Source organism: Convolutriloba macropyga, chromosome 3, assembly GCF_964194025.1.
Source record: "Convolutriloba macropyga chromosome 3, txConMacr16.3, whole genome shotgun sequence".
Taxonomy (NCBI): Eukaryota; Metazoa; Xenacoelomorpha; order Acoela; family Convolutidae; genus Convolutriloba; species Convolutriloba macropyga.
Genome location: NC_134470.1, coordinates 77018911 through 77046210, shown reverse-complemented (window position 1 = coordinate 77046210; position 27300 = coordinate 77018911). Strand labels below are relative to the sequence as shown.

The 27300-nt window shown below is 35.7% G+C and overlaps 2 protein-coding genes across 4 annotated transcripts in view; both read left to right on the top strand.

Moving 5' to 3' along the window:
- The first annotated feature begins 464 nt into the window (after positions 1 to 464).
- LOC142336473 (uncharacterized) overlaps positions 465 to 27300 on the top strand; it is a 67670-nt gene continuing 40834 nt past the window's right edge. For 2 of the 3 annotated variants that reach the window (XM_075385342.1, XM_075385341.1), the window contains exon 1: positions 465 to 678. The gene's annotated coding sequence lies outside the window, so the exon portion shown is untranslated. Of the gene's footprint in view, positions 679 to 8689; positions 8832 to 27300 lie in introns of those variants that run through there. The other variant, XM_075385343.1, reaches the window with a different exon arrangement.
- Positions 1790 to 7858, top strand: LOC142336748 (uncharacterized). Its single transcript, XM_075385656.1, has one exon. The coding sequence runs from the start codon at positions 1790 to 1792 to the stop codon at positions 7856 to 7858; it is 6069 nt and encodes a 2022-aa protein (XP_075241771.1).

Sequence of the window (27300 nt, the reverse complement as noted above, 5' to 3'; positions counted from 1 at the left end):
CATGCAAACAGAATAAAAATTTAACTGTTTGAATTACCGAATCGGTCATCAGAAGTATTTTCTATTTGCTTTTCACATCTTCCTTCTTGCTTGTTTATTTTGGGTTTCTTTCAGAACTTCAACCTTCTAAGCTGAACAAAATTTGAGCTCTTAAAATTCTCAACACAAGCGTAGAAAAGTGTATTTGCGCTGCATGTACTTGTTTGACTGTATATAGTAGTTTGCTATAGTTTCGGATGTTATTCTAATTCTTTTGTATCTCAATTTCGCCATTTTTAAGCAAACATAGTTTCTGTGTATTCATATAAGATGTCATAAATTTGCATCGCCTACCCTAGACATGGCCAAGGTAATGCGTTTGATAAATAGAACCATAGTTCTAGAATTGTTCACGAAACGCCTAATAACCGTTGATGTACAGTTTAATTTGTAGATGTCACACAAGTTCACAGAAATTGGTAACTTTCTTTGCGTTTGCATTTGTGATCAAAGTATATTTCTGTTGTACGCTTCAACACAGTCAACCAGTTTTGTTAAATATCTCATTCAAAAGATGTTTAAAGTTCATTAAACTTTTTATAACATATTGCATCGTTTCAGAAAATTGGCTCAATCTTTATGCTTTAATTACAACCTGCTTCAATTACCATCACATAATTCAGCATAGAATTAATAATTGTAAGTCCATCTTCACCATAGAGTCACAACTGGTTGTACATTTCAATTGGCTTTCAAATTTCGAACTTTCATAAAAGATTTGTGCTCCAAGCTGGGCTGCATTGAATATTTTTTGTTATCATTAGTTAGAGCGTAACGATATAAGGGTTGTGTGGTAAAATTTGATTATGTATAATATTTTTATGACTTCAAGGAAGTCATACAAATCATATATGACCTATAGTATGTGTTCAAGGTCAAAAGAACTTTCAAGGTCTCAACAAAATTGTAACCAAGAATTACCACGTGCTTTAACAAAGTCACAAGAATTGTAACTTTCACATCGACAAGTTTGTTTCCGTTTGGATTCAAAAAGCTATACATAAGCAAAAAAAGCGTTGAAGCAGAGCTTCACTAGTAATCAAAAATATTGAAATGAACTTGTATTCATTTCTGGTCCGCCGAACAAAATCATAGGATATACCTTAGAATTAGAGTGAGCAAACGCACGCGGGTTAGGAACAGCTCACATTAGACATTAGATTCTCTATCGGGGGAGGTACATAAGACTAAGATAGGCTAAGTTGGGGTATCAAAAATAAGCTAATCATCAACAAAAAAAGCGGACAACCACTAGATAACCATCCCCCCTCAGTTCATTTAAGTTGATTAACTTAAATTTACTGACAGGTTGATTAACCTGGGTCTCGGAACAAGAGTTATCTAGTGGGGGAACAAATATATACCAAGTGTTTTTTGAGTCATTTTTTTGAAAACCAAGGAGGGTGAAACCGTCAAACTAGGTAGCATTAATCGTCCCCTCTGCGGTTCTAAGACTAAGTGTAACGTTTTTTGTGTGTTTTTCGGTTGTCTTATTGGTCGGGGGGACAGATAGCTGGGGATTTTTTGGGTTTTTCTTTTGTTTACATCTAGCAACAGTCATCTGAACCAAAGACACCCAAACCAAAGACCAACACAGCAAAGACAAAGACACAGCAAAGACCAACACAGCAAAGACAAAGACACAGCAAAGACCAACACCTCAAAGGCAACGAGACAGCAAAGAAAAAGCAGCTAATTAGTTAACAAATCCACAGACAAACAACAAAGCACCAAACAAAAGTCTTCAACAATGACAGAAAACCTTGAGAGATTGAAAAAGTCAAGAACAGCCCACCGCACTGTTGCAACCAGATTAAACAACGAAGCCAAAACAATTACAGATAGACCTGGACAAAATGTCAGTGAAGAGGAGCTCATACGGCTGGAACAAATCTCGGCATTGTTGACAAAAAAACAGTTGTACCTGTCAGACATGAATCAGAAAGTTCAAAACCTGATCGATGACACCGACAGACTCGACGAAGAAATCGAAGAATCAGAAGATTACGACGACAAGATAGGACAACATGTTGACCTAATTAACCGCTTTGTCATGTACAAAAGAACCCCACCTAGAAATTCAACACCACGATTAGCAACTGGACCGGCCATCACCAATGTAAAACTGCCCAAGCTGGAATTGCCAACTTTTTGTGGAGACTACAAGGATTGGACGTCCTTCTTCGACCAATTCAACGGAGCAGTGACAAGCAACAGCCAGATAACAGACAGTCAAAAATTGCAGTATCTAAAAACATCAGTGAAAGGAGATGCCGCAAAGCTTTTGACCTCTCTCCAAATCACAGATGCAAACTTCAGTACAGCTTGCGACATCCTGAGGAACAGATACGACAACAAACGTCTGATTTTGCGAGCCCATGTTCACGCAATAGTTTCACAGAAACCGGTAACAATTGAAAACCCAAAGGCACTTCGAGATCTCATGGAGACAGTCGAAGAACACAGATTAGCACTTAGGAACCTTGGACAGCCCGTGGACGATCAGGACATCTTTTTCGTGTACCTCATTGCAGAGAAATTGCCCGCCGAAACGAGAAAATGTTGGGAACTTTCATCACCAGGAAGAAATCCCCAACGCTATCAAGATATGAAAGACTTCATGGAAGAAAGAACACGCGCCCTTGAAGCAGCCACACACCAGTCAGCATCAGCCATCGACAAGAAGCCCACAAGCAGCCCACAACTTCGAAAATTTCATTCACATATAGCCACATCAGCGACCACAACGTGTGAATGTTGCGACGAAAACCATAAAATTTATCAATGCCAAAGTTTCAAAGCACTTTCAGTACAGGACCGAGCTCAGTTGATCAAGACAAAGGGACTTTGCTTCAACTGCCTACGCCCTGGACATCGAAGTGAACAATGCAACGGTTCAACTTGTAAGAAATGCAAACGAAAGCACAACAGTCTTTTGCATTTGGAAGCCAATAACAACTCGAGGACAACTTCAACAGCGCCAACAGTGACAACTAGCAGCACGGCACCACAAGAAGCAAGCAATCAAGCATCGAGAACAGTCAACAAAAGCAAAGAAAAATTTACAGCCGCAGCACAGTCGCAGAATGAAGAAGAAGAAGAGGTATTTCTTCCCACCGCAATCGTTTCAGTTGACAACAACGGAAAAACAACTGATATTAGAGCAATTTTAGACTCAGGATCCCAAAGCAACCTCATCACGGAAGATGCAGTACAACGCCTTGGATTGAAAAAAGAAAAAGCCGACGGCCGAGTTTTTGGACTCGGAGTTCAAGAAGTCAACAACAGCAAAGGATCAGTAAACTTGATTCTGAAAACGACGGACGAAGAGTTCATCAACATCAGAGCAACCGTCTTAGCCAAATTGACCAGCAATCTGCCTTCACATCATGTGAATGTCAGCGGTTGGACAAAACTTCAGGACCTCAGTCTTGCGGACCCAAACTTCAATCAGCCATCCACCGTTGATTTGATAATTGGAGCAGGACACTATGAAGAACTGATGATTGGAGACAACAGAATCAAGGAGTCTCAAAAACCAATTACCTACCGACTATCTTGTTTTGGTTGGCTCGTGATTGGACGTGAGAGCCAAATTGAAAAAACGAGTAGTCAACTTCAGTCTTTCTTCATTTGTTCTGAGCCAGACAATTTACAGCGATTCTGGGAGATTGAAGAAATTCCGACAGCAACACAGTGGACATCAGAAGAACAGAAATGCGAAGATCACTTCAAAAGTACCACCCGACGCAACTCAGAGGGAAGATTTGTTGTGAAACTCCCTTTCAAAGAAGACGCCAAACCCCTGGGCGACTCGTATCATCAAGCGAAAAGAAGACTACGCAGCCTCATCTTCCGACTAGAGAAACAACCAGACATATACAACAGATATAGTCAGTTCATTCAGGAATTCATTCAACTTGGACACATGGAAGAAGTTCCCAGAAAAAGAATTCATATGCCTGCAACAAACTGTTTCTACTTGCCACATCATTGTGTCATCAAAGACGCTAGCAGCACAACTAAACTAAGAGTCGTATTCGATGCCTCAGCTAAATCAGCTAGCGGAGTATCTTTAAACGACCGTCTAATGGTTGGACCGCAACTTCAAAAGGATCTGTTTGGAATTCTGATTCGTTTTCGGTTTCATCAGGTAGCACTATCTGCAGACATTGCCAAGATGTACCGACAAGTTCAACTTGACGATGAAGACAAGGATTTTCACAGGGTTCTGTGGAAAAATCCAAATGACACAGAACTGAAAACATACAGAATGACAAGAGTGACCTATGGAATAGCATCATCTTCGTACCACTCAATTAGACCTCTCAAAGCCTTAGCAGACAGTTGCACCAACAGCAACCTTCGCCTTGCAATCAATAACGACATGTATGTGGACGATTTGCTAACAGGAGCCTCAGATGTTGAGCACGCCACTCAATTGCAGGACGAAATCATCGCGACACTGAAAACAGCTTGTTTTGATATACGAAAATGGACATCAAGTGTTTCGTCACTTGTTGAGCGATTGCCTTCCAGTTTTCGCGAAACCTCCGACGAAATGATAATCAACAGCGATGACTACACAGTCAAAACCCTTGGAATAAAGTGGAGCCCTGTTCCAGATCATTTCACCTTCACAGTTTGCCTGGACAAAGAATTTCCCAACACAAAGAGGAAAATATTATCGGAAGTCACAAAGTTGTTTGACCCACTCGGATGGTTGTCACCAACAACAATTCAGTTGAAATCCTTCTTGCAAATTCTTTGGATGGACAAGTTGACCTGGGACGAAACCCTATCGTTAAACATCCTGGAACAATACGGAAGATTTCGACATCAACTCAAGGAACTGGAGAAGATCAAACTTGAACGACGAGTTTTTGCAGCACCTTTTTCGTCATCTTTGGAGCTTCATGTGTTTTGTGACGCCTCAACCACAGCCTATGCCGCAGTTGTCTACGTGCGAGAACAAATGGATGACCGAGTGCACACACAAATGCTGACAGCTAAAACACGCGTTGCCCCAATCAAAACTTTATGTGTTCCTCGTTTAGAACTCTGTGCAGCACTTCTCGGAGCACAATTGTCTCTAGCAGTTAAAGAAGCCATCAATGACAGCCGTTTTCCCAACCCCAAAGTCTTTGCTTGGACGGATTCACAAGTGACCCTCGCCTGGATTAAAGACATCCCAAGGAAATGGAAGACTTTTGTTGCTAACCGAGTTGCCAAGATTCAGAGCATCATTCCTTCAGAAAATTGGAAGTTTGTACCGACAGAAGACAATCCAGCTGATTGCGCATCGCGAGGAATTTCAGCCGACAAACTTCTTAATCATCAACTTTGGTGGAAAGGACCCAATTGGTTGCGTCAAGACGAGCAGTTTTGGCCTTCATTGGATGCTACACCTCTCTATGACGCCTCAACTGACGCTTTAGCCGAAGTAAACTCATCAGCCCAACTATCTCTAGTAATGCAGCATCAGCAGCAAGACAACAGGATATTAGATCTTATCAGCCGACAGTCGTCAATGCATCGACTTGTAAGAGTCTTCGCTTACGTCAAACTATTCACTCAACGACTACAAGCAAGAATAAATAGAAGGTCAAGCAACAACTACAGTCAGTCGCAACCTGCAATTGATCATTCAAATACGTATGAAAAACCAAAACCAAAATCAGTTTCCGACAGGGAACAGCACGGGAATGTTCAACTAAAGTGTTCTGACAACGACCAAGATCATCAACATCTACAACACACGATGAAACCCCGAGACCAATCTTCAAACGATTTCACAGAAAAGTTGTTCGTAACCAACCAGCAGGAAAACCCATGCGAAGATTCTGGTTTATTCAGCAACAATCCGGACGCACGTCATCTGCAGAATATCCACAGCCCATGTCAACCACAGCCCATTTTTCAGAGCAGCCATAAAGACCAATCCCTACAGCCAAACATTCATCACCGCAGCCAAGAAGCAGATTTGTGCCCGCAGCCCCCTCTCTCCTTCGAGCACGCAGAGCCAAAGGAAGAGAAATCTACGGAACGTATGAACGGACTTCAGCAAACAACCACTGAAATCCAGTCAACACCGACAGACTCGGTTCCACAATCCAGCAATTTTCTTTCAACACCAGAAGATTATCATGAACTGCACACCTTTATTAACCCGAATAAACAGCATCCGCAATTCAATAATCAACGTCTAAATGAAACGAAACAAAAACAATACAAATCAATGGAACAACAATCACAGAACGAATCTGTTTATGAGCTACAGACGGATTTATCAGCAAGTGTTTCATCGCCGCCAACAAGCCTTCTATCAACAGGTAAGAAGAAGAAGCAACACATGACAGCAAAAAGACAAATTGGTGTTTGTCATCAACTTTCCCCATTGGATCTCCGTTCAGCCAGAATAGCCCTTTACAGCATCATCCAACAACTCTTTCTGCCGGAATTCAAGTATATAAAAGGATCAACAATACCAGAAGACTCAACTTCAAACCTACCAGTTGAATCATCCAGTAAGCGTATCAAGAAGAACAGTCATCTACTCAGCCTCTCCCCATTCTTTGACGAAGACAACAACGTCATCCGCGTTGGTGGTCGTCTTGCAAATTCGCCGTATAGCGTGGACAAAAAGTTCCCCATAATAATTCCAAAAACATCTCCACTAGCCGAGTTACTCATTCGAGAAAGTCATTCGAGAAACCTTCACAGTGGACCCCAGATGACCCTTTTTGCCCTCCGACAAACAGTTTGGATTCTTGGAGGAATCGCCAGTGTTAAGAAGGTTATTCACAACTGCAAGCCCTGCATACGATTTGACGCCCGCATACGCCAGCCATTAATGGGAGATCTGCCAGCAGAACGGATAGTTGAATCTTTTGCCTTCCAGTTCACTGGGATGGACTATTGTGGACCGTTTTACACCAAAGATTCTTCACAGAAACTGCAAAAGTCATACGCAGCTATATTCATTTGTTTCACCACAAAGGCAATACACTTAGAGCCAGTGGAAAATCTAACCAAAGAAGATTGCCTCGATACCCTCAAGAGATTCACCGGAAGACGCGGTACTCCCCAAGCAATCTACAGTGATAATTCGACAACATTCATAGGAGCCCGAGGAGAACTCGAATTCAGGCGACTTCTTCGTGATGAAGAGTTCAAGGACCTCATTAATAATTTTGCGAGCCAAAATCACATTGATTGGTTTACAATACCACCCAGGACGCCGCATTTTGGAGGACTGTGGGAAGCAGCTGTTAAGTCTATGAAGCGCCATCTCTACAGAACAGTTGGATCGACTAAGTTATCAACCAGTGCTTTCACAACTCTCCTGACCCAAATTGAGGCCATCCTCAATTCTCGCCCTTTAACAGCGCCATCAACCGACATCAACGATCCCCTAGCTTTAACCCCTGGACATTTCATCATCGGAAGACCCATCACAGCAATACCCGAGCCATCTTCACCAAAGAACAACACCTTGTCACGACATTGGAGAAACATAGACAAAATGATTCGTCAGTTCTGGAAGAAATGGAGTGTCGAATACTTATCTTCATTGCAGCAGCGGAACAAATGGAGGACAGAAAACGTACAACCAGCAGTGGACGATATTGTGATCATCAAAGAAGACAACACTCCCCCAATGTGTTGGCCGCTTGCTCGTATAGTACAGACTTTCGACGGTAATGACAACATTGTTCGTGTTGTTCAAGTGAAGACACAAACTGGAGTTTACATCAGACCAGTCAGTCGCCTCATACCCCTTCATCGAGAAGAACCAAAAGATCGTGAAGCAGATTAAATCAATAAACTTTGAGAAAAACCCAAAAATTCTCAATTGGTTTCATCACAGCTTCGACAACATGTACCAAATCAGTTTTATATGAAATTGATAACATTTCTGATGATTTTCACAAAAACCAAGTTGTCAGTTTCAACAAAATCATCTTTGTACCCTCAACTGTACTCGCAGGATAACAACAAAGGAAGCCCACAGATGTCACAATTGAACGAGTTCAAGGAGGCCGGGAAATGTTCAAGGTCAAAAGAACTTTCAAGGTCTCAACAAAATTGTAACCAAGAATTACCACGTGCTTTAACAAAGTCACAAGAATTGTAACTTTCACATCGACAAGTTTGTTTCCGTTTGGATTCAAAAAGCTATACATAAGCAAAAAAAGCGTTGAAGCAGAGCTTCACTAGTAATCAAAAATATTGAAATGAACTTGTATTCAGTATGGTTACCACGAGTCAAATAAACCTACCCTAATAAGACCTAATCGCATGTTTTAATTGACCCAGACATGCATGTCGACCCGGGTTTGGATTTTTTTTCATACCTTCAACCCTCTAAACTGAACCAAAGTTGATTTCGATCTCGAATTTTGCAACACAAGAGTAGAAAAGTTTCTTTGCGCTGTGTACTAGTTTGAATGTATTGTAGTTTACTCGTTTCGGATGTTATTCTAGATATTTTGTATCTCAATTTCGCCAGTTTTAAGCAAACATAGTTTCTGTGTATCCATATCCATCTGAAGGTCTTAAATCTGAATCGCCTACTATAGACATGGCCAAATTAATGCGTTTGACAAACAGAACCATAGTTCTAGAATTGATTCATGAAACGCCTGATAACCATTAATTTGGTGTTTTATTTGTTGATGTCACACGACAAAATTCAAATGTTAATCTCAGTGAGTTCACAGAAATTGGTAACTTTCTGTGCGTTTGCAAGTATATTTCTGTTGTGCGCTTCGACATAATCTAGCAGTTTGGTAAGTTCATTAAAATTATTATAACATATTGTTGTTGCATCGTTTCTGAAAAATCGGCTCAAATCTTTATACTTCAACAAGGCGGCTCGTTAATGTGCGTTCGCACATGATGTTCCGACCCGAGCTCATCTACATTTTTGACTAAAATGTCAACCAAATCAAGAGATAACAAAAATAGATGTTTGAGTTTAAAACAATCGTTACACATTCTATCTACTAATTGAATTACTAATGCCATGCTTCATTACAGCACCAACGTGACCTGACATTGAAGAGACTAGAAAAAAATAGCACCAACAAAATTTTGGCGGCAAAAAATGAATATCTAAATTTAAAAGCACCTGGTAACAACGTCAAAATGCAGTCAGATAAAACCTTAACTACACAAGTTTACCTTTTACTAACTATACAGCAGATGAAAAGTTTTCTTAACGAGACTAGGTAACAAGCCGACAAAAAGAACGAACAGTGAGGCGAAACTTAAAAATTAATCAACATTTTTTGCACCAAGAAAATTCAAAAATCTTAAAAAACCTTGGTTTTTAATAAAAAAAATCCTTGATAAATTACTAAAAAGTCATTACAAAACCAAAAGCACCCGTCTGTGGTCAGACTATGCCATAGAAACAAACTAAAGAGAAACTCAAAAAATTACAAACGATTTGCGAAAACACAAACCTTTGCTACCATTAAAATCAATACCTATCATCTGAATATGTATTTTTAATTCAGTTGTTATTTCTGCTATTTCAGTTGAAGGATTTATACTGAAAGATTAAATAAGTTTACTTGGGCCACATTTAAAAACCATTGGGATCTGTTATTACGCGATTGTTCTGAAGGAAGAGAAAAAGAAACGCAAAAAATGGCCATTCAATAAACGTTCAGAAAAACGAAACAACAGTGGCACATAATATCAATATATATGTTATTTCTTGAAATACACGAAATTCGATGGGACATCTGATTGATGAATAGAAGTTAAATTTGACGAAAGGAACCTATTCGCTATATACTGAATGTTTCGAGCAACATCATTCATTCAGTCCTCAATTACAAGCCTATGAGATCTGTGAGCAATTTACGGCTACCTAAAGAACAAAAACAGCGAATTCAGGAAAAAAAATTGAGCGACAAAAGGGTCGAAGGCATTAAAAAAATGAACTTTTCACTAAACACTCTTCAATTTTAAATTAATTTTTCAGGAGCAATGGGAAAACCTTTTTTATCAATATAATTTCAAAAAATCAACAAATATAAACAAATACATTAGACGCACGAAAATTGCGGGAAAACACGTATTATCAACGCCATTAAATTCATTAGCCTTCAACGGAAGCCAGTATATACAATAAATGATGCCTCGAGGGGACAATAAGTTTTTTTGCCAATCGTATTTCATCAATAAGACCTTACAACAAGTTAATGTCTATGAAAACAACAACAGAGAGAGGCAAAAACCACAAATTCAGTAGAAAAGTGCCTGAAGAAAATGTCGAAGCAACTCAAATCATAAGCTCTTCCCTGAAAACTTTATTTATGATCCGTTGAACTTCTTCCCTAAACCAATAGGGACTCTCAGCAGTAAGATGATGTGATAAGATTTCAAATGGATCGAAAAACAAAATAAAGTACCCAAAAAAAATATGAATTCTCGTGGCATTGATGTTTTAAAACTAATAGGTAGAAGATAAAACCGCTAACCAGATTAATTTTGGCTATAGTAGAACGGAAATGGATTCTGTTAGAACCAACAATGACCAAGAGTATTCACGAAAAAAAATTAGGAATGGTTGAATTTCAAAAAAGTTTCGAAAAATTATTTTTAAACCCTTAACAGCCAGTAAACTCAATCTTTCATCGGAGCTCAATGAAGATGCTCAGATATAACCCATAGGGAGGAAAATGATGTCTGTCATGCATAGATAGTTAAAAAGACATCACAATAAGTCTTATGACAGAAAACAATAACAAAAACAGCAAAAACTAAAATTCAGTAGAAAAATGCGAGAAGAAAGTGTCGAAGACAATTAAACCATTAGCTATTCTCTGAAAACTTTCTCTGTGATCCACTGAACGTCCTCTCTAAGCCAATTGGATTACAATAATCTTTGGATAATGTGATAAAGAGTTCAAAAGTGACCAATAATTCAAAAAATCCAAAAAAAAAATTTAAAAAAATTGAAATCTTTGTCATTGAAGTCATATAACCAATAGCTAGAAGATAAAACAGCTAAACAGAATATTTTTAGTCGCAGTAAAAAGCAAGTGGGTCCAGTCAATACTGAAACTCACTAACAGTTCAAGAAAAATTTAGGAATTGTTATTGTTCAAATAAAATTTTCGAAAAATGATTTTTATTTTAACAGACATTAAATTCAATAGCTTTCAACGGAAGTCAATAAAAACGCTCAAAGATGCCCCGGTGGCAGTACATTTATGTTTGTCATGCATAGGTTTTCATTATGAGATCACAGTAAGTATAATGACTATTAAAACAACAAAAAAAAACAGGAGAAAACCAAAAAATCAGTAGAAAAGTGCAAGAAGAACGTGTCGAAGCCATTTAAACCATAAATTTTTGTTTAAAATTTTTATTGGTGATCCACAGAACATCGTTTTTAAGCTAATGGGAACTGTCAATATTTGGATAATGTGATAAGATTTCAAAAGTAACCAATAATACGTAAAAATCCAAAAAAATTTTTAAAAAATTGAAATTTTTTGTCATTGAAGTCATATAACCAATAGATAGAAGATAAAACCGCTAACCAGTTTAATTTTGTTTGCAGTAGGAAGGAAGAGGGTGCTCTCACCCCTGGACTGACTTACAATTCACTATAATAAGATTATGATTCTTTAATATTCAAAAAAAAATTCGAAAAATTATTTTTTAAGTCTTAACAGCCATTAGCCGCCCCCTCAATGAAATAGACATGTTCACTTAATGCTCATTATGGAACATATTGCACTGTTAGTCAAGGAATCCCTACCATAGGACTCCAAAAAAAATACTAAAACTTCAAAAAGAAATTCAAAATTTCATTCAAAATTACGAAAACTCAGAATCGAAGCCAAAAAAAACATGAGCAATTCCTTGAAAACGACGTTTTTTGTTCATTGCGCTTCATTCGACTATAAAGGAGTTTTGTCATTAATAGAACGTCGATATAAAATGTGACTTGTCTCTAGGTGACTTAAAAAAGCAAAAAAGAGAAAAGTTTTATTAAAAAAAGGGCTCTCAATTAGAGTTCGATTTTTTTTTGATAGTGAACTTCCCTATGAGACCAGAACTAGTCTTTCTATCGCCTTGCATTCAACTTTTACGAACTCAAAATTTATTCTTTTTATAGAAATTTGAATTAATGTTTTCGTAAAAAAGATCTTAGTTTGAAGAAAATTGTACTAAAAGTGAACAATCATGCTAAAGATCCCATTGTTCACACAAAACTTCAATCCTCGATAACTCCTCGAAAAAAACGAAATTCAAAAAAATCTTTTTACTTTTGAATTCTACGCTGGACCAGCTTTTTAATGATACCACTCACATTTCTCTACGACGAATATATCGATCGGCCAAAATTCACTGAACAAAAAAAAACCCATTTGAGTATATAGTTCCTTCCCCCACAAGTGGGGTCGGAACAATTAACACTGATAACGCTTGCTTACTCAATAGATGTTTTTCATAATCCAGCAAAGAATTCGTAATCGTAAGTCTATCTTCACCATAGAGTCACAATTCTGACCTGGTTGTACGTTCCAATTGCCTTACAAATCTCAAAACTTCAACAATTTTATCCTCCAAGTAGAGCTGCATTGACTAGATTTTGTTATCAGTAGTTAGAGCGTAACGACATAAGGGTTGTGTGGTAAAATTTGATTTTTGTATGATATTTTTTTCAAGGAAGTCATATATGTCCTAGTATGGTTACCACTAGTATAATACGACCTACCCTAATCAGACCTAATTATATGATTTAATTGACCCAGACATGCATGTCAAACCCTCATTTTGCCGAAAAACAAAACAAAATTACATGCAAATCTTTCCCCTGTTGAGCTGACCGATCAAAAACGATCAAATTAGTGTGGGAAATGACCCTTTTTGGTTGGTGATTATAGGAAATGGTTGTTTTTGATTGCCTTCGATCATTTTTAATCGGAAAATCTAGGAAATGATTGCTTTTGATCGTTTTTTAGGATATTATCGTTTCTGATAGTTTTTTTAGGAAAATACCGTTTTTGAACGTTTTTGACAGTATTTTTGTTTTATATCAACGAACGAAAACGTCCGCGTACAAAATCACCACAGGGATTATGTAACCAGAGTTAAGGTAATTCAATCAAGGTTAACCTTTTTTTTAACTGATTCTTTATTTAATTGCTCAAACGAAGTTTGTAGCAATTATATAAGTCCTGTTGTCTTTTCTTTTTAAGCAATTTTTTGCTTGACTAATTTTGCGTCCGATCAATTAGACTTTTGTCCTGAAAAACGGGATGAACTGTTAACACCCGAAAAGTATTAAGCACTCTTAGAACCTTTAAGCTTACTAGACTAAGTATACAACTCAACGAAACTGTTTTGGAAACATAAATTTGTGGTTTGAAGGGCGGTTCTTACAGTTGTACTCCTCTCACTGGAGTCCCTCCCCCTCACAATAGCCTCCCGAATCTCCCTGCAGAGCGCTCAAAACCACATCTAACAAAACAAACCACTCGTTAGTTATTTCAGAGCAATTCGCTCGACGCTTATGTTTGTTGAGATTCTCTGGAGCGGAGCTATTTGAATATGTTCAATTGCTGCTCCCTGCCTCGTATCTGGTTTGCTGTTCTATGGTGGCACTCATGGCAAGATCATGCAAGGAACTTTCTTTACGGCCTGTATGGAACAATATATGGTTCTTGGATATGGTTGCTAAAAAAGTTCAAACCGGGGGTGTGCGTAAACGCTGCGACTCATCCAGATCAATTTACGTCATGATCACATTCATCCATACCAAATTCAGCCATGATCGGAATTTGGGTCGTTAATGACTCGACTTGAGCGCGTTCAAAATTTTCGCTCTTTTGGACTCGTTTTAGAGCAGAACCATCCAGACCAAAATGTGTCATTCTGGTTTTAACTTTAGCTCGTTTTTATTGAGACATTAGCTCGTTTTAAGCAGTGTTGTACTTGTTTACTTTTATGTACTTGATTTTGAGTTTTCACCACGTCGCGTTTTCATTTTTAGGGTTTTGCTTCGTTGCGTACTAAATTTTCGTTCGAAGAATTCAACTCGTTTTTAAATTGATTTCAAAATTTTGCTTGTTTTTGTTCACCCTTCGAGACCACGATCAGAATCGAGTCAAGATCATGGTTAGATTTTAGCACAGAAACCAGGGTGTGATATGATAACGCCATGATTCCGCTGGTCCGCATTGGGAAGGGTGATAGGTCGTTATCTGTCTTGAGTCTTAGCTTTAAGTTTCAATTAGTTTGATTGCTCATGTTTTGTTTCAGTTTACACAATTCAAGCAAGGGTATCATTTCCGGTTTTTGCAACATTTCATCATCATGACTTTTCTCGTTACAACTTTTGGAAAACAAATCAACTTACAAAAGGCGGTAAAACACAATAAACGTAAGAAGTTAATCTCTAGCATAAACATGATATTCGAATTGGTTTAACACATCCAGATTTAGTCTTATCAGGTAATTTGGAAAATTTATATATATGTATATATATATATATATATATATATATATATATATATATATATATATTTATATATATATATATATATATATATATATATATATATATACTGATTTAAAACAGACTGTGATTCAAACAAAGACTATGAAAGAAAACTCTGCGGGGCTATGTTTTCCTATAAATAACAAACTGGCATCATTTAGTTTTGCACAGTTTTGCCAGTTTTGCCCATATCAAGTTCTAAGTTACTTTTTGAGTATCAATTTTTGATTGTTAATTTTTTGTAAAAGGTTTAGTATTAAAACTAAAATTTTTCAAAAATTCCAAAATGCAACCGAACTGGGCATATTGAATGCAAATAGTTTTTTCTTTGTTTTATGGCTTTTATCAAGCCAAAAAAGAATTTTTTCAGTCAAAAAAAAAAGAATTGAATGTCTTAAAATTGTCTTAATGTCCAAAAAACCTAAGCAAACTCAGTTTTTGATCGAATATGAGTATCATCAAAAACAATACCGAAAATTTATTTTATTGTCAAAAAAACTTATTATTGAAAACCAAACATTGAAAACATGTGTTCAAAAAATTGACACTTTAAAAGTTTCGTTTAAATCGGAAAGAATTTAACACTTTTGAATTCGGTTTTCTCACTTAGAGTCTTCGCCAGAGGCTTATGCTATATTTTTAAGTTCATAGTAGACATGTCATCGATTCGTAGTCATCAAAAGCAATTACAACAATAACCAATTTCTTTTTGAAGCTTAAGAATGATACTAACGTACACAATTGAACATGTTTGTTATAGTGAATTTGGCTAGTGTTGCGAGGGGGAATTACTGGGGCAGACATTCCATTATTTGTGATAATTTTTGATTCTCCTCTCTATATAATTGTTGAGCCGTACAGTACATTTGGATTAAAGCAATGAAAAGAAACAACCTGAAACAACTATTTTTAAAATAGATTTCTCGTCTGCAAAACTTGTTCTGATTCGTTCAAACTATGTATTTTTTTTTGCTAAACGTCATGTTTTTAAAGTGTTTTTCCAAATGTTGATTTTCAATCAGAACAATCCGAAACAAAACAATTGCTTGCAATTCTGGAAAAGAATTTCTAAAATTATTTAGGCAACCTAAAAAACAAATTTGGAATTAAGATATTTATTTTGTTAATCGTCGAGTTTCTCCTGTAGAATTTCTGTTAAATATCGAAAAGAAATTTGACATATTCCTTCATTATAAAAAATATATACAGTTTTCTTATATATAATAACTTTTCATTCTTCGATTTTCAAAAAAAATGACAACATAGTTAACTGGCGAAAAACAAATCTTTTTTTTTATAAAAAACAACCATAAAAATGATAGGCTATCAATACCTATTTTTCAAAAAAATTTTGCGTAGCTGAACAAAAAGCGAACACCATCACTTTGTTTTTTTTCTTTCACAATCTTTCACCAATAATAGTTTTTTCCTAGAATAGATGTCAACAAAACAGTTCACAACATATAAATTAAAGATTTTTTAAGCCTAGGAAAGTGGCAAAGGACATAATAAAAACGTTTATAAGGGTTTGTTAAGACAAAAAAAAACAAAAGTGCGGTACTTACATTTAGAGAAAACAGTTTTGGCACAATGGTCTTTTGACCTTCGCAGTTTATTTTCAAATGAGTTTTTGATATCTTATCCTTTCCTTTGTGTATGGGTTGCGATATTGAGGAAAATGTCGTCAACGATTCCATCATCAATGAAGGTTGGTTGATTAGACGTTCCATCTTATGTGGTTATTCCTGATTTTGCTGTCGACGTACCCGCTCAGTTGTACAACAAAAAAAGACAATTTTAAGTATAAACCAAGGTTTCTTTTCCCCTTTTTTTCTTTTGTCGAGAACATCAAGAACCAGTATATTCCGACATTTTTATTTCCGAACTCTTCCGTTAAATCTTGTACTGATTGATTTGAACGTAGCAAGCTGTTGTCATTACAGTTGTGTATGACAATATTCAAACATCACACAATTTTCTTGTGCCATTGCAGTAGAACTGAGGCTTGTCATTAACAGGGGCTTGTCCTTGGTGGTAATTGTTGAGCTGCCGTTTCTGAAGAAGAGTTTTTGCTATATATCAACGGGCACTCTGTAGCGAAATCTTTGCTGTTTGCTCTTTCCAAAATATTGACTATAAATACCGCTGTTTTGCAGGGGAAACCCCATATCTGTAATTTCATCGAGCAAAACAACACAAAAGTTTGTCCCGACTTAGAATTTGTAGTTAAAAAGTTAGTTTCGAAGGAGTCTGTCAGATGTGTTGAGTAAATTCAAAATGTTCATACAATGGATATCAATGCTATGTGATTGAGGATCTAGAAGATAGTTAAAATTTGTGTGTCAGTGCTGGTAGATGATTTTTTGATCGGATAAATCTAACAAATTGGCAAGACTGACAAAAAATGGGAAAAATTTAGCAAATGACAAAACTGAAGAACTGAAAACAAATGATGATAGCTGATTCTGGTGTTTTTTATATAATCTAAATCACAAAATCAGAACACAATTACCAAAGGTGACGAAAAATAAATTACCGTTCACCTCATGATGAGACACGGACTTCTAATCTACGTGTCGCAGCTAGCAAGTTTTTTTGGGACTTGCACAATGTATTCATTCGGTTAAGGTATTGATTCTTTCTTTCCAAAAAAAGTACTTTTTTGAAATCTTTTTGATTCTCTCCTACTCCTAGAGGATTTCAGCTCCAAATACAAAAAAGTGATTGCGTAATTTTAGACTATGCGAAAAATTAAAACTTTGAGTCAAGATGAACTCGTAAATAACAAAAAGTACTGGAGTGTGAGAAGACTCCTGTAATTTTAGAAAAAATTCAAATTTCTTAGATATAAGTGAACTTCAAGTTGTCGATTCCTTCTTTTATGCAGACCTTAAAAATTCACAATTGTAATCTATATATTAATTCTAACTCGAATGCTATGTCACCATGTTTAAGCTCCTAATCTTCACAAGTTTTAGCGTCCCTTAAACATGCAGCCTAGCGTTTGCATGCATTTTGAGCGCTGCGAGGTGGATTCGAACCGGTGTCTGTTGAGTTCGATCAGGGTATAAAAATTTTCGCTAATCACTAGGCTAAATCCCTTGCTGTGAAGCATCTCTATCACCATCTTTAAGCTCCTAATCTTCACATGTTGTAAGGCCCCTGAGGCATGCGCCACATCGTTTTGCATGCATTTTGAAAAAGGTCAATGACCGAAAACTTGCCATTGCCAGAATAGTCTTTGACCGAAAGGCTATCTATGCAGTAAAGGTCAATGACTGATCAGCCGTGGATGCAAAAATAGGTCGTGGGCCGAAAGTCTATCAATGTCCGAAAAGCTGCATGTGCCAAAAAGGCCGAAGACCGAAAAACTGCTGATGCAAGAATAGGTCAATGACTGAAAAGCTACCTATGCCGTAAAGGTCAATGAATGATTAGCCGTGGATGCAAAAATAGGGCAATTACCGAATAGCTGCCAATGTCCGAAAACCTGCCTGTGCCAAAAGGGTAAACGACCAAAAAACTGCGGATGCAAAAAGAGGTCAATGACTAAAAACCTGCTTATAAAAAATTATCCCATCGCCGAAAAATTTGTCACACAAAATTTCTTTGGTCTTTGTTTGGTCTTGTTCTCTTCCGTCTTTCTTTGCTCGCTTTCGTTTCTGTTCTTTTTTATGCCTTTCTCATTCGTTCTGCCTTCTCTCTCGTTCCTCTTTTCAGTTTCTCGTTCTTTCTGATTTTTCTCGCTTCTCTCCTTTCTGTCTTTCGTCTCTGTCTCTTTTTTTCTTTCTTTTCTGTCCTTCTTTTCTGCCTTTCGTTTTTTGGTTCTTTCTTTTCTTGCTTTTTTTTGTCTCATTCTTTTCCCTTTTTCGTCTCTTTTCTGTTCTTTTTTATCTCTTCTTCTGCCTTCTTTTATCTCTCTTGTTTTTTCTCGCTCTCATTTCTGTTTGTCTATTTTTTCTGCCTTTCTTCTGCTTTTTCTTTTCTTGCTTTTCTCTTTCTTCTTAATCTTTCGTTTCTTTTTCTTTTCTCTGTGTTGTTTATTTTTCTCTTGCTTTTCTGGATTTTTCTCTTTCCATTTGTATCCTGCTTTTCTCTTCTTTTGTTCTTTTCTGATTTGCTTTTTTCGCTTTCTTTTCTCTCCTTTTCTTCTTTTTGTTTAGTTTCTGTCTTTTCTCTCTTTTCTGTCTTTTTCTGTATTTTTTCTCTACTCTCTCGTTCTTTTCTCTCTTTTTTATCTGGCTTCTTTCTTTCTGTTTGCTTTCTTTTCTCTTTCCTTACGGTCTATCTGTTCCTTATCTCTTCCTCTCTTTTCTCTATTGTTTCTTTTCCCTTTTCTGTTCTTTTTTCTGCCGTTCTTTTCTTTTTTTTCTTTGTTTTTTTTTCCTTGTGTTTTTTTTCTATCCTTTTTGTGCCTTTTTTCTGATCCTTCTCTCTTGTTCCTTCTATTGCTTTTTTCTTCCTGTTCTGACTCTCTTCTGCCCTTTTTTTTCTCTTTCTTCTTTGTCTTTCGTTTCTGTCTCTTTTCTCAGTATCGTTTCTTTTTCTCTTTCTTTTGTCTTTCTTTTCTTTTTTCCTCTCTCTTTTCTTTTTTTCAGTTTTATGTCTGTCATTTCTCATCTTTCCTTTCTCTCTTTCGTTTATCTCTTGCTTTTCTGTCTTGCTTTTCTCTCTTTTCCGTATTTCCTGTCTTTCTTTCTTGTGACTTTGTTTTGTCTTGTTCTCTTCCGTCTTTCTTTTCTAGCTTTGTTTTTCTTTTTTCTGCTTTTTTTCATTCTTTTTGCCCTCTTTTGTTCTCTCTCGTTTCTCGCTTCAGTTTCTCGTTCTTTCTCATTTTTCTCTCTTCTCTTGGCTTCTCTCTTTCGTTTGGTCACTTCTCTCTTTCTTTTGCTCTTTCTCTTTTTTCCTGTCCTTCTTTTCTGCCTTTCCTTTCTTTTGCTTCTTTCTTTTTTCTCGTGCTTTTCTCTCTTTCTTTTCTCTCTACTTTTTCTCTCTTGCTTTTCTTTCTTTTCTGTTTTTTGTAGCTTTTTTTCTGTTTTTTTTCTCTTCTTCTGCCTTTCTTTCATCTCTTTCTTCTTTTTTTCTCGCTCTCAATTCTGTTTTTCTTCTTTTTTCTGCCTTTCTTCTGCTTTTAGTTTCTTCGCTTTGCTCCTCTTTCTCTATCTTTAGTTTCTCTCTCTTTTCTCTGTAATGTTTCTTTTTCTCTTTTTTTGTCTTTCTCACCATTTGTATCCTGCTTTTCTCTTCTCTTTCTTTTATCCTTTTCTGATTTGTTTTTCTCGCTTTGTTTTCTCTCTTTGTCTTCTTTGTATGTTTTTTTTAGTTCTTATCTTTTTTTTCTGTTTTTTTTCTGTTTTTTCTCTCCTCGCTCTTGTTCCTTTTTCATTCTTTTCTGTCTCTAGCTTTTGCTTCTTTCTTTCTTTTCGCTTTTTTTCTCTTTGCTTTCTGTCTTTCTCTTTATCTCTTTCTGTTCTCTTCTTTTCTTTTCTTTTTTGTTTCTTTTCTCTTTTCTGATCTTTCTCTTTCTCTTCTGTCTTTTATCTCTTCCTTTTTCTTGCTTTTCTCTTTCTTCTTTGTCTATTCTCTTCCTTTCTCATTTGCTTTTCTCGCTTTTTTACTCTCTTTATCTTTGTATTTTCTTTTGTTTCGCTGCCTTTCTTTTCTGTCTTTTTTCTCTCCTTTTCTCTTTTTTTCCGCTTTCTTTTCTCTTTCGTTTTTGGCTATCTTTTTATCTTCTTCTTTGCTCTTTCTTTGCTGTCTTGACTTTCTTTTTCCTGTCTTTCGTTGCTGTATTTCTTTGCTCTTCTGTTTCTTTTTCATCTTTATTTTGTGTTCTTTTTGCTTTTGCTTTTCTTCTTTAGCTGCCTTTCTTCTTTTTGTTTGTTTACTTTCTCTTTTTTCACCGTCTATTCTATGTTTTTCTTTTTGTTCTATATCTTTCTCTCCGATTCGTCTTTTTCGTTCCTCTTTTAGGTTTTCTTTTGTTTTTTATTGTTCTTTTCTCTTTCCCTTCTGTTTTTTCTTTATCTCTTGCATTTCTCTTTCTTTTCTGCCCTCCTTCTTCGTTTTCTCTCTTTTCTGTCTTGCTTGTCACTGTCTTTTCTGTCCTTTGCTTCCGTCCTTCCTTTCTCTTTCTTTTTGTTCTTTTAAGCCTTTCTTTTTTCTATTGTTTCCTTTTTTTTCTCTCTTTTTTTCTGCCTTTCTTTTTCTTTTCTTTCTTTCATTTCTCTCCTGCTTTTCTCCTTTCTTTTCTTTTCAGAATTGCTTTTCGCTTCCATTTCTCCGTTTCTCGTCATTTTAGTATTTTCTTTTTCATTATCTGTCTGCTTTTACTTTTGTGTCTTTTTTCTTTCCTTTTCTCACTTGTTTTTTCTCTTTCCTTTCGGTCTTACTTTTCAGTCCCTTTTCTATTTTGTTTCTCTCCTTAATTCGCTTCCTTTTCTCTTTTCTTTCTATCTTTTATGTCTTGCTTTTGTACTTCTTTTCTGTCTTTATTCTCTCACTTGCTTTTCTCTTTCATCGCTTTTCTCTTTTTGTGCCTTTTGTTAGTCTTTTCTTTTTTCCCCCTCTCTTTTCTGCTCTTTTCTCCTTACTTTTCTCTTTCGTTTCTTCTACTTTTTTCTTTTCTTTTTTCTGCCCTTCTCTTTTTCGTTTCTTTTTCTCAATTTCTTCATTCTTCTCTTTTTCTCTTCTGTTCTTTTTTGCCTTTCTTCTCATTCTTCTCTCTTTTGTTCCTCTGTTTCGTTTTTTCTTTAGGTTTTTGTTCTTTTATTTTTCTGTTTTTCGTTTCTCTAACGTTTTTTTTTGTTTTCTGCCTTTATTCTTTCTTTTCTCGCTCTGTTTTCTGTCTTGCTTTTCCCTCTTTTCTCTCTGTCGTTTTCGTCTCTTTTGACTCTCTTTCTTTCCTCTTTTTTCTGTTCTTCTTTTCTGCTTTTCTTTTTTTCTGTTGTTTCTTTTATCTCTTTCTCTTTTCTCTTCTTTTTCTTCTGCCTTCCGTTTTCTTTAATTCTTCTTTCTTTCGTTTCTTTCGCTTTCCTCTGTATCGTTTCTTTTCTGTTTCTTTCTTATCCTTTTTCGTCTTTTTCTCTTTTCTCTCTTTCTTCTCTTTTTTTTTGGCTTTTTTCTTCTTTTCTTTATTGCGTTTCTCTGTGCCTTTTCTATTTTGTTTCGATTTCTTTTCTCTCTTTTCTCCTGTTTTTTTCTGCATTTTTTTCCTGTTTTCTCTCCTTTTCTGTCGCTTTTCTCTATTTTCTCCTTTGCTTTTCTCTTTTTTGCTTTTCTTTTTTTTCATGTCTCTTGCGTTTTTTGATTTCTTTTCTCTCTTTCCTCTTCCTTTACTCTTTCTTTTCTCTTTTTCTTTTCTGTCTTGGTTTTCTTTTGTTTTCGTTTCTTTTTCTCGTTTCCCACGTTCATTTGTCTTTTTTGTGTTTCTTTTCTCCGTCTTATCTCTTATGTTCTGTTTTTCTATTTTTTCTCTCCTTTTCTCTCTTTGGTTTATGTCTTTTGTGTTTTTTTTTGTTTTTCTCTCTTTCCTCTGTCCCCAGGTGGTGCAAAAAAAATGATTTTTTAACCTTCTATTTTTTCTTTTAAATGATTTTCTTTTGATGCTTTTGCGGGCCTAGTAGTTTCTATGATTTTGATATCGGAAGGAATTAATGGTCATAAAAAAATTCGGTACGTTTCTAAACTTCAATTGTTTTTTGAGATTATTCAATGTCTAAAGTACAATTAAAGAACAAAGTATGATGAAACGGTTACTTTTTGCATCTTGCTCTGTCGCATACTCAGATATCATGGAAGTAAAAAGTTTCTTTGTCTAAACCGTGACATTTAGACACACACACACACACACACACACACACACACACACAGAGAGAGAGAGAGAGAGAGAGAGACAGACAGACAGACAGACAGACAGACAGACAGACAGACAGACAGACAGACAGACAGACAGACAGACAGACAGACAGACAGACAGACAGACAGACAGACAGACAGACAGACAGACAGACAGAGAGAAAGTGTTGCCTTCCGTCTAATGGTTTTTGCGGAATGAGTTTTTTTCCTGGTTCATTTTTAGCCATCCCTTTTTAATTTTGCAAATTTTGTTAGCTGATATCTGTATATGTCCTTAACTATCAGGTTTCTAATCCAGTTTTTATCCAATCCTAAATCAGAATTAAAAATATGTAAAATGAAATGAACGCTAATCTCACTGCTTCATTTTTCTTTTGAAGTTTTGCATATTGCAGCCTTAAACCATTTTCTACATTTTAAATTAAATATATATTTTACAAGCTAGCCAATCTAATTTTCGCATCTTAAAACAAGAAAAACAAACTTGATATCATGATATAAATGTGGTGTTTATAACCAACCTGGTAACCATAAAGCTAAAGAAAAATACATAGTTTGTTGATTCTTTAACCTTAGTAGCGTAATTACTAAAATTTTTCAACAGTTTTTTCTGCTTTTTTGGAGTTTCGTTGAAATAGAGAAACGTAACAGTTTTTTCAACGAACCTCAACCTCACGAAAAAAGATTCAATGTGTTATAAAGAATATACACGGCTGAAAAGTGGTGAATAATGAGAAAAAGGACAGCTGAGAACAGGCTACTGTAGGCTTAATGCTGATCCGATGCGACAACGCAAGAACCACAATTAATTATTAATTATTATGATTTGAATGCTGTCTGTACACAGCCGTGTTTTAATTTTTTTTAAATGATTTTTGTTTCACAAAATTTTACATCGACTATTTTCAACTTTGATCCAGTCAAATCATTTGCGCTCAATTGACGTCTGAGATAAATCGAACACTATGACAATGAAAAACGTAGCGAAAGAACATTTATTTATATTTTGTGTTTTCCAAAGCCTGAATATTAAAAAACAGCAAAGGTATTTCAATCTATCAGTACCTAAATCATGCGACCAGCTTGCTGCCTTTTCATTATTCTCGTCAGATAAAAGTTTCCTTTTCTTAGAGTTTTTTTGAGAAAGTATTTTTCTTTAAAAATGGTATAACCTACCGAAAACAAACAAAATTTAGGTTCTACATTTACCGTTTTTCTGCACTGTCCTCAATTTTTATGGTAGTCGACTCTCCGGAATTTGAAGAAAATTTTGGTATATTTGAGGCCTAAATTTGGGTTCAAACCTTTCGTTACCTTAATTTTGACAAGACAGAGCAGGGAATTAGTTCTTTTGAAACAACAACTGAAGAGGTTTCCTCCTGAATTAAAGTTTTTCTGAACTGGTATTGTTTAATGAGCACGTTTCACATGAGTTCCTTTTATCTGATGGTTGACTAAAAATCATAGCCGTCTCTGATCCAATAGATATCTAATTCACCTTTATATCAATATCTGTTATCGTATTATTTCCTCTATTTAAAGTTAGAAAAGAAAGTCAATCATTAAGTCGTTTTTTGCATTGCAAGTACATTTCATCAGATATTATCTTCTCTGTTTTTGCACTATTTTTTCTGATAATTCTGTAGCTCTGTCAAATTTGCAACATAATTGGAATGTAATTCAGCAAATGCAAAAATCTACAACTAAAATCCTCGCAAAGAAATCAAGAAACTGCTTTAAATTTTCATCTTTTCTGGCATTGAAAATCCCATTAACCAAAAATTCTTTGCACGATTTTTCCTTTCAATAAAAGTTTTTTGTTGTTATTCTAAATGTGTACAATTTTGTAAGAACTTCAGTATCTCTGAATTTAATTTTTTAGAAAATCCTTTCATAACAAAATTGAATTTTGGTTTTACCATTAGAACTCCAAGGCAGAATGTATGTCTCAGAATACTCTTTTTAGTTCTTTATGAAAATGTTTCGAATTTCTACACTTTCCTACATTTTTTGCCTGTTGACCCTGTAATTTAACGAACTTTTGTTGTCTTTCTTAAAATAATTCGGTTAGTTTTATCAGTTTCGGTGTCATATTTTCAACATTTCTGCTAGCAGAATATAATCAAGAAATATTTTCAGAAAAGAAACAGTGTGAAATTTCTTTAGTTTCAAATCCTAACGGAATATATCGGTACGATCTCAACTTAAGCGTGCTCCTTCTTCAATTTTAACCGATCAATCTCAATATAGATGACCAATAAAAAAGACTGTATTTAATCGAATGCTCTAGATACTTGGGCCTCATGAAGATTCTATGCCAATTCTCTACCAAATGCATTAGATTGTGCATTAGTTTGCGCATTAGAAATGCATTAGATTGTTTCATTACAAAAGCTCTGGTAGGCAAGGTGTAATTTCAGTAGATTTTTGATGTGTATATGATTTTTTAAATTTTTATGCTGGTAGAATTTGTGCAAGTTGATGCAGATTTAGCTAAATTTGGACTAAAATTTCGGGAAGTGGAATAGAAAATTTTTGTTATATCCAGTGACACTTTTAGTAAAAGTTGAAATAAATGATAAGCTTCAACAAAATTTGGCCAATTTTGTGTTTCCCATTGAATTTAAACAAAATTGATGTTTAAATATGAAATGTAAAAGCTGAATTTTATTTTTATAAGATGATTTTTTACGGACAGAATGCAATATTTTTCTATTTTCTGTAAAGGTAAAAATCCCTAAAATTTTTTCAAACTTAATTCCGGGTGAAAATTAGCTGGAGTCATCATTCTCTAAGTAGTCACAAAAGTTCATTTGATTTTGTCAAATAATGGACTTTAGGGATCTTTTCCGTTTGTGCTCCCAGTACGTAATGCACCCCCTCCCGTTACGGAGCACGTTCCATTACATGGTAAATGTAAATCATCATGTAAAAACATGGCACGTGCGTCTGGGGGTGCAAATAATGTGCGCTCACTAACCTGGGGGCACAAACGGAAAAGATCCATTTTTTTTCCTATCTATTTTGCAACTTTATTTGTATAGATTTGTCAGATGTTACTCTTATAGAGTCCCACCTTTGTTCTGTTTTATACAAAACTGAGGCGCTCAGAAGACCTTATTAAGCTATTTGTAATCTCTCGGAACATTTTATGTCTGACAATTTGTCTGCTTTTTAGTAGGCACACAATTGATTTCGAAAATGCAATTTTAAATTTGTCTTACATTTTTTGTTCCGATAATCGAAAATCAATTGATCAGATAGAATAATAATTCCCGCAATCTCAAAGTAGATACCCTAAAGAATCTTCAGTTTTTTAGTTTTTATTGAAAACGGATTTTCTTGTTATTTATCTCTCAGTTGCTTGCTCTGCAATTTGATACGTTCTTCTATAACGGAGAAAAAAATGTGGGTAAACAGATTATATATTAGCAGTTTCGGTACGGTTAGTCAAAGTTCAACAAAATTGATTATTGACTCTAATGACATAGTATCTTCCTTGAATAACAAGATCTGCCGGGAATCGACTCTCTTAGTTACTTGGCTAAGATTATTTATATGCACATCGCACACTCATGGGTTTTTTAAACAATGAATTCAGTAGTGGATAAAACGGTAGTTACAGCCACCAGCCCAATTTGACTCACTCGGGGAAATGAGCCAAATTGTACTGGTAACTGTAACCCCCGTTTTATCCACTGCTCTGTGTTCCCTTTCTTATGCAATTAAGAACTATAATTTCCTGTCTCACTTAGTGCAATCCACTAATATCGAGTTAAGCTGGTAATTATCCATTATCAGACGGATAGTTCGGGTTCTATCCCCACCGGTGGACGTATCCCAGATACTAGTGTAACTAGTGAGGCCGTGTAACAAGCACGTAAAACCAACTTGCGAAAATAACTTAAATAAAAAACCAGCTTAACTCTGCTATAAATTTTAAATTTTGCTAATATTTATATATAATAACTCTACTTGTGCTTATCTTATATACCAAGGGCAGAGCCCCTGGCTTCGTCGATCGGGGAACCCGCTTCACCGGTATTATATTTATAAACATGCTCTCTGAACTGATTTCTAGTATGGGTGAAACTATATCTATTAAGATCGATGCACAATCTACATCTTCCATTCCTAAACCTAGAGAAAGAAACATGCTTATAAACTTTACAAACATTACACTCTAGATATTGATTTGAATTAACATAATTTTCTTTTAAATGTTTGATATAATCTTTCACTTTAACTATATCCTTGCATATATAACAACAATATTCTAACTCTTTGCAATCATTACAACATTCTTTCCAATACTTATTTTTACACTTATCGCACTTCATTTTCCATTTTTGAAAAATTATCTTTTCCAAAATTTTCCCTAATAAAATACACCATGTCTCACCTAACTAACCGCAATGTGAACTTCTGCGATGTCTGTAATTTATCCTTTGAAACAAAGAAGGGTTTATACAGGCATCAATCATATGATTCTAAACATAAATAATTGTTAGAGAAAACGTTTGGTTCTGATGATGAAGCCCCAATCAATGTTAAGCCTAAAGCTGAAAGGGCTCGCCGTCACCCCAACCTAAAGCTGAAACTAGAATTAAACCCATACCTGAAGACATGGAGAGAATATATGACCCGGATGAAGATGAGTACTTTCGCATTCCTAAAGGGGGCTTCGTCCTTGGTCCCCCGAACTAAAACAAAAGATAACACCAAAGATATTAGTAAACCTAAACCCGAACCCCAATCTAAACCTAAAGATAATATCTACACCAGAATTCAGGTGAATGCAAAGAAGGTCATACAGAATTTAGAAATAAAATAGCCCTCACTACTCACTGATGTAGTCATAATCGTAAGTA